Source organism: Zingiber officinale, chromosome 6A, assembly GCF_018446385.1.
Source record: "Zingiber officinale cultivar Zhangliang chromosome 6A, Zo_v1.1, whole genome shotgun sequence".
Taxonomy (NCBI): domain Eukaryota; kingdom Viridiplantae; phylum Streptophyta; class Magnoliopsida; order Zingiberales; family Zingiberaceae; genus Zingiber; species Zingiber officinale.
In genome coordinates this window covers 8,392,721-8,401,193 of record NC_055997.1, presented here as the reverse complement: position 1 = coordinate 8,401,193, position 8,473 = coordinate 8,392,721, and the positions used below count along the sequence as shown (strand labels likewise).

Genomic DNA, 8,473 nt, shown 5'->3' with positions numbered 1-8,473 from the left:
ATCTAAGTCTAAACCATTAAGAATAGATAAGTTAAATTTGGAATCAATAATGTTAAGTTCCGTTTGCGATTCTGAATTTAATTTCTAAAGAACACAATAGGTTGTTTAGGAAAGGTTCTGTAGGACTGTTACGACCGGCTAGGAGGGGGTTGTTGGATAGTCCTATAGAAAATAAAACAAACAACCCTTCCTCGAACTCTTTAAGCTAACACTTGCATAAATAAAGTAAAGCAGTAAATTAAAAACATAAAGAACGAGGCACAAGTATTTACTTGGTTACAACCGATGTGGTTGTTAATCCAAGGAAGATTAAGCACTAAAAACTCCTTCAGGCGGATAAGCCTCTTACAACATTGGAGCGCAGAAACAGAAGCTTTAACTACAACTCTAAAGCACACAAACGTTAGAATTACAAGTAATGAGCTCGTTCAAAAGCTTCTGGACCAAGGCTATATTTATAGCCTTGGTCGGGGCGCCTGGAAGGGTTCCGGGCGCCTTGGAGGGGATAAAACTTTATCCCCAACGTTCAGATCGAGTTTTGACTCGATCTGGTCAAATTCCAGGTCCGGACCCCCGGAGCCATTCCGGGCGCCCCGAAGCAAAAAGTCAACAGTGGTTGACTTTTTGTCCGAGACCTCTTCTCTGGTTCAGTCCCGCCTCGGTCCGGGTCTTCTGCTCCGGATTCGCTCGCTTGGGTGATCTCTGTAATCCGGAATAGGGCTCATCCGAACCCAACTTCCGGTCTTCTCAAGCAGCCTTCCGCTTCGGCTTCTCGTCTCATCTGCAGTCTTCGTCCCTCGGTCGCACCCTGTGCCGACCTTCTCGCTAGCTGCGTCTCTTGCTCCCCATGCAATCTTCCGCTCCGCCTTTCGTCCCTCGGAACCACCGCACTCTTCCTTCTCGTCCGCCGGTGTACTCTTCCGCAGCACCTCATCCCTCGGACGCACTGCGTGCCATCCGTACTACGTGCCATCCTTCTTGCTAGCTGCGTCTTCCGCTCGAGTACCTGTGTTCCTAAGCTCCTGCACAGTTAGACACAAGGTTAAAACACACAGGACCTAACTTAACTTGTTGATCACACCAAAACAACCTTGGGGTTCCAACGGGTTCGACACTTGTACAAAATTTTTGTACAATGGAACCGGTACGATCTTCCTAGGACCAACCAACACAAGGGTGATCTTAACAAAGGGGGAAAGTCCAAGGATGAGTCTTGGCGATGTAAGTCCAAGCATGCATTCTTGGCAACGTAAGTCAAAGTGTGACTTGGCAATGGATGAAGTCCCGGAGGCACGACCTCTTGGCGAAGGAAGATCCGACAACAATGACAAGGTCGATAGAAGCTCCAAAAGGCAAGACGTGAAGGATGGGGAGACATCCGAGGAACACAAGGCTGATGGAGGAGGTTAGAAGGCTAGGTCTAGGTTGGTCGGACGAGGATGAGTGTTGAGTGAATGTACTCGGGGGTTAAATCCTAGGTTTAGGGTTTACTGTAGCGTTACTATAGCATTACTATAGCATTACTGTAGTAGTACTGCAGCCTTACTATAGCAACACTATAGCGTTATTGTAGTAGTCGACTGGTGTTTTCATCAGTCGACTGGTCCGATCGACTGAGCAGTCAACTAGGAGTGAATAGAATGCTTCTGTTCATTCAGTTAGTGTGGAGCAGTCGACTAATGGAAGTATCAGTCGACTGGTATCGAGCCGTTGAGTTGTAACGGTCGAATCTCCACAGAGGGTTATCGACTGATGGTTTTGGCAGTCGACTGGTAGGCGAGATTTTCCAACTCGTGGCCTATATAATAAGCATTAGAAGCTTGGTTAAGGTTGACGAAATATACTTGGTTAAAGCCTATTAGAGTCTCCCAAGTCCTCGTATGATCGTGGGTGCTTGTATTCAAGTGTTTGTGGTGAGGTTTCTCCACCGACAAGGAGCTTGAGCTAGCCGGAGATTTTCTGGGGAGTCATCCACCGACGGATCGGGATCATCCACCTTACGGACAGCCGTGGAGTAGGAGTAAGTGATCTCTGAACCACGTTACATAAATGTGTTAGAGGTTTGATTGTCTTGGTTATTACCTCTAGGTTTAGCATTCTATTTGCTAGATTTGTTTTTGTATTTTCATTGTGCACTAACATTATAGGAAGCGGTCGATTTGGGTGAGATATTATTCACCCCCTCTAATGAACGTCAAGGTCCCAACAAAAGGTACCATCAGCCGTAATGAAACTGACATTTTCTTGATCTTCCCATGCCAAAGGGATTTGATGATAACCTTAATAGGCGTCAAGCATACAAATCCTCTCGCAACCCGAGGTCGAGTCCACCATGTGATCGATCCTGGGTAGCGGGTAACAGTCCTTGGGGCTAGCGTGGTTGAGGTCGCGAAAGTCGATGCAAACCCTCCACTTATTATTGGGCTTAGAAACCAGGACCACATTAGAGAGCCAGGACGAGAACTGTACATCTCTAACATGACCTGCCTTCCTGAGCTGATCCACCTTAGCTCGGATGATCTTATTTTGCTCGGCCGAGAAATTCCTCTTCTTCTACTTAACCGGTTGGGAGTCAGGCAGAAGATGTAACTTATGTTCGGCCACTTTGGGCTTGATTCCGGGTAGCTCTTCAGGGGACCAAGCAAAGACATCCTTATTGCAAGTCAAGCACTGGACCAAGTCTGTCTTGACCTTAATGGGCAAGTCGCTGGATATGCGAGTGAGGCTTTCAGGGCATTCAGGATATAGCTGAACCTCCTCCCAAGGGATAGGCTCCTCTGCTATAGGTAAAGGCTTCTCTTGGATGACGTGGATCCTGCCATCCTGGGTTCTTTGGGTCTTACGAGCCTCCACCTTCACCATGTCTATATAGCATCTGCGAGAGACCAATTGCTCTCCCTTGACTTCCCCAACCCGTTCTCCTACAGGGAATTTGATCTTTTGGTGAAAAGTAGAGACTACTGCCCAGAACTCGTGCAGAGTCAATCTCCCTAGGATAACGTTATATGAGGAAGGCGAATCCATGACTATGAAGGTGCTCCTTGTCTACACCAGAGGTTCACTACCCAAATATATGGCTAGCTTAATCTGGCCCATGGGATGTACCTCATTGCCAGTGAAGCCGTACAATAAAGTAGCCACAGGTTGAAGCTCATTGGCATCAATTTGCATGTTCTCCAACGTACTTTTGAACAACACGTTGACAAAGCTCCCGGTATCTACGAAAACTCTGGCCATGCACAGCACGTTGAAAGAGCTCCTAGTATCTACGAAAACTCTGGCCACACGACTGTTGGCTATAACGGCCTTAATTATGAGAGCGTCATTATGCGTAAGCTCCAGCCCCTCTAGATCCTATGGCCCAAAGCTAATTATAGGCCTGACAGCTTGCTCCATGTTACATCCTACAGCATGTATCTCTAGACGACGCTTATGAGATTTTCGTGCCCTGGCGTAATCTCCGTCTGTGGGCCCCCCCGGAGATCATGTCGATCTCTTGGACGGCCGTGTTGCTCCGGTTTTCTTCCTCCTAAGCCTCTCCTGACTCCTGGTTTCGACCAGGCTGCTGACTTCCCTGCCCGGTGTTATCAGGCCAGGGTTTACCTGCCAGACCCGTGGCAGCATGTTGGCCATCCACCAACCGTTGAAGCTTGGGCGCGAGTTCAGGTGGGGGAAGGCCTAGCTTGGCCTCACGCCGGGAGCCACGAGCGAACTGGAAGCAGTCTCTCGTGGCGTGGGTGTGGGACCAGTGATAAGTACAGTAACAAGGGCCCCAGAGACCCGACCGCGGGGCCTGGACAGCAGCCACGCGCTGGGCCAACCGAGGATCTTGACCGGGTGAAAAGTTCGGTCTGACATCCTGGGCGTGCGGAAGAGGTTGGGTTGGCGGTTGAGGTGACCTCTTCTCTAGTTTGTTGGTGGAAGCAGGCGCCTTGTCTGCTTTCTGTCGAGCCGTTTAAGCTTCCTCCATGTTGATGTAATTAGCGGTTCTCCCTAGCATTTCATCGAAGTTCTTTACAGGATCTCAAATGAGGTCTCAAAAGAACTCCCTCTCTATCAGTCCGTGGGAGAAGACACTCATTAATATTTTGGAGGTAGCGGATGGAACATCCTGAGCTATCTGATTGAAGTGCCTGATATAACTCCTTAAGAGCTCAGTTGACCCTTGCTTGAGGGCCAAGAGACAGTGATCTGTCTTTTGGTACTTCATGCTGCTGGTGAAGTGACGCAGGAAGACAGTCTTGAAATCATGAAAACAGGTGATGGACCCATTCGACAATCCATCAAACCATTTCTGTGTCGAGCCGGATAGAGTGTTTAGGAACACTCGGCACTTGATAGCATCACTATACTGATGCAATAGGGAAGCATTCCTAAACTTACTGAGATGATCCTCCGGGTCCTTGCTACTATCATATTCTCCGATGGCCAGAAGCTTGTACCCCTTGGGTAGCTTTTCCTCAAGTACCCTTGTAGAGAAGGACACTTGCTCCTCAAGCTCCACTATAGGCTCCTCCCTGAGGACTATAGCTTTACCCTTCTTCGAATCCCTGGGTGGGGAGCTTTCCACTATAGAAGACTGTAGTTGCTCTTTCTTGTTATAGCTGTCTGGGCCCTTATGATAATAATCGAGGCCCGACTCCCGATAGAAGGCCGGGGGAAACTCTTTGGGTTATTTTCTTTTGGACCCTCTGTTAGAAACGTGAGTCAGATCTTTAGAAACTGTCGGCATCTTGTATAGTCGAGAAGCGGTGGTCTGTTTTTAGGAGGCTGCCCGCCTCTTGTCTTCCTTGAACAATTCATACTCTCCCGCTGTCATGGTTACGTTGATTCTTCTGGTGTCCTCCATCTTTACGCTCCAGAACAGGTGAAGAAAGTTCCCACAAACGGCGCAAATTGATCATGTCCGAAATCTGAGTTGGATAAAGGCCGGATGAAGTGTCACAAGCATTGACGGGGAGGAGACTGGGATGCTGCGGTCGTATGGGCTTCAAAGAATGGACCCCCACGTGGCCCTGAAGGACTGCTGGGCCTGAGCCGGCGATACTAGAACTCTGCATATACTCAGACAATCACACGGAACATTAGAGACCGAGAACCAGGGAAAAGGTCCTCGGAGTAGGTCCTCCGATGCTCAAATCAGGTACTTTTCCCCCAGAAAAATAGTGTACAAAGGAAGAAGAAAAGTAGGAGACAAGTGTGCGAGTGAGTGTACCTGCGCAAGGGAGAGGACGTCTCTTTTTATATGACAGTGCGTACCTTCTAGAGACTGACCCCTGCTAGAGGGTGTCAGGTGTCAGGACTTTGTCGGGTGGTGGAGGGCACGTGGTTTTCTCCTATAGACTGGAGAAAAGTTCTATTTGCAGATGACCCCAACCGTTGGAATATTCCTTGACATGAGTAGTTATTCTCTGACAAGTGGTTACGATTCCCTTACCAGTTGTCGCGTAGCGCTTTCTATCATGCCCAGGTGTGATCGAGGCAGCCCGGGTCGGTCCGCTAAGTGTTAATGAACAGACTGGATGGACGGAGGGGTGTGATTGGAGTCCCTTTCTTCCTGCTTTTATGATTTAGACTTGGCCGAGAATGATAAGTCTGTTTACGCGGGCTAGCTTGAGGAAACACGATCGGTGAAGATAGGTCAGGGTTTGCCTTAATCACGCGTCATGTCGCAGACCTGGTTTTCTGACCGGTAAACCCCGCCCTGGCTTTATACGCCGCATGACCCCAGGTGGTCTTACTTCATATGTTAACTGTCACGTCCCCTTGACTTCTGACTGTTATATCTCCTTGACTTCTGACTGCCACACCCCTTTGACTTCTGACTGTCACATCTCCTTGACTTCTGACTGTCACGTCCTCTTAACTTCTGACGACCGGACCCTACCATTATGCACCGTATCATATGGCAATGGCAATTGCAACTAGTGAAATAGTCTAGTTGAAGGCTTTAGTCGAAGAGCTGGGATTTATGGTCACAACTCCTATTAAACTATATTGCAACAACCAATCAACCATCCATATTGCATTAAATCCATTCTTTCATAAGCGAACCAAAAATATTGAAATCGATTGTCACTTTATGCGTCAAAAGATAGAAGACAAAATTATAATCACTCTTTATATACCAAATCATGAGCAACTTGCTCACATCTTCACTAAAGGGATTAAAGTTAACCATATGCAGAATATCCTTATCAAGTTAGGTTCCATGGATATCTATTAGCCAAATTTGAGGGGGAATATTGAAAATAAGGAAGATAATAATACAGCTATAAATCCATCGTTATATAATTCATTTGTTGGCCAGCCACCAATCATTTTTTGGTTGTAAATCAACCTCTTTTGATTAGTTTATCAACCATTAATTGACAAATTAGTTTATCAACCATTAATTGGTTGTCATAGTAACTATTAATTACTTGATATACTTACCGGTTATAATACAATTAATATTTAACTATTAACGGATAAATAATTATCTCTCCTATCAAATGGAAGTTGCATCTCAGGAGGATTAAATAATTTTATTTTATATTTTCTATAAAAAAAAAACTTTTAAAGATTCTTTTTCTTCACATTTTTTATTCTCAAAGTTAACAATCTTCCCTTAACGTGAGAGAATATTATAAAACTCTCTAACATATCTTTTGAATAGAGCCATCAGCTGAGCTCCTGCACGGATCGTTGCTATTGTCCCCGTCAATGGAGTTGAAGCGGCGGCAGCACTACTTGGTGGCAACCTTCCCCTTCCAGGGCCACATCAATCCCGCCCTCCACCTCGCCAAGCACCTTGCCAGCGTCGCCCCCGACGCCCACGTCACGTTCTCCACCTCGCTCTCCGCCCACCGCCGCATGTTCCCCTCCTCCCCTGACTCACACTCCGACGATCTCCTCACCTACGCCCCTTACTCCGACGGCTTCGACGACGGCGTCACCGGCGGCGCCCTAGGATTCAACCGCTACATGGTCGAGTTCAAGGCCTCCGGCTCCCGCACCTTCTCCAGACTCATTGCCGACCTTGCCGCCGACGGACGCCCTGTTACCTGCGTCCTCTACACCATGCTCCTCCCATGGGCCGCCGATGTTGCCCGGGACCACGGCATCCCCTCCTTCCACTACTGGATCCAGCCCGCCGCCATCTTCGCCATCTACTATCACTACTTCCACGGCTACGGCGCCCTTGTCGACGCCCACCGCGAGGACCCTAGCTTTGTTGTCACCCTCCCGGGCCTTCCTCCGCTTCAGATCCGCGACCTCCCCTCGTTCCTCACTGCGCCAGCTGACCACCCGCTTAACTCCGTCTTCACGACGCTGCGCGAGGGTTTCGCGGTGCTTGACTGGGAGAGGAACGCGCCGTCTTTGTTACGGCCGAGGATCCTCGTCAACACGTTTGACGAGCTGGAGCCTAGGGCTATCGCGGCGGTGCCGGAGGTCGAGATTCTCACCATCGGACCGCTCATCCCCTCGTGGTCGTCCTCCGGCGGCGACATATTCAAGGCGGACGATAAGGGGTACGGAGAGTGGCTGGACGCGAAGCCGGAGCGGTCGGTGGTGTACGTGTCCTTCGGGAGTTTGCATCGCTGCTCTGTGCTGGAGCTGGAGAAGCTGGCGGCGGGTCTGGAGGCTACTGGGCGGCCGTACCTGTGGGTAGTGCGGAAGGACGCCCGGGAGGCTGCGGGGGCTGCCGGGTTGGAGCTGGAGGGGCCGCGGGGAATGGTGGTGGAGTGGTGCGCGCAGGTGCGGGTGCTGTCGCACGCGGCGGTGGGGTGCTTCGTGACGCACTGCGGGTGGAACTCGACGCTGGAGAGCTTGGCTTGCGGAGTGCCGACCGTGGGCGTGCCGCGGCTGTCGGACCAGTTGCCGAACGCGAAGATGGCGAAGGATGAATGGGGGACAGGGGTCACGGCGGAGATCGGAGCCGACGGGGTGGTAGCGGCCGAGGAGCTGAGGCGATCCGTGGAGGCGGTGATGGGGGAAGAGAGCGGCGAGGGGATGCGGAAGCGAGCGCGGGAGTGGAAGGAGAGAGCTAGGGTGGCAGTGAGCGAAGGAGGGTCGTCCGATCGAAATCTGAGGGCGTTCCTTGGTATCCGACTGTAAGAGATGACGTTGATGCTAATAAAATTATTGTTATTTTGATAAAAAACATAACAATAATAATAATTAATATTATTGTTATTAGTTGTAATTCTAAATATCATATTTTTTGAGTAATTTATCACTCAAAGATATATTGTCCGTTTCGAGCTATCATAATAACACGGGAGAACAATTCTCTCTCAGAAATGCTTGGTTTCTCCTTCAATTTAAAGTCTAGTAATAAGTTTTTTTATATTTATCTTCTTATTTATGTTTTAAATAGTTTTAAGGTTTTTTCAACTGGGAGATAATTTTTTTTCTTGATAGTAGTCGCTTAGAAAGTTTTATTTGAAATCATATTTTTTGAGTGAATCTAATTGGATCATTTGAAACT

The 8,473-nt window shown here is 48.7% G+C and overlaps 1 protein-coding gene across 1 annotated transcript; it reads left to right on the top strand.

Annotated features, from left to right (window-relative positions):
- The first annotated feature begins 6,698 nt into the window (after window positions 1-6,698).
- Window positions 6,699-8,100, top strand: LOC121994587 (UDP-glycosyltransferase 75C1-like). The gene has a single exon (XM_042548572.1). The coding sequence runs from the start codon at window positions 6,706-6,708 to the stop codon at window positions 8,098-8,100; it is 1,395 nt and encodes a 464-aa protein (XP_042404506.1). The 5' UTR covers window positions 6,699-6,705.
- The last annotated feature ends 373 nt before the right edge of the window (window positions 8,101-8,473 follow it).

What these genes read in the sequence shown, in the direction of transcription:
- LOC121994587 (XM_042548572.1), top strand. Translation starts at nt 6,706, where the DNA reads ATGGAGTTGAAGCGGCGGCAGCACTACTTGGTGGCAACCTTCCCCTTC.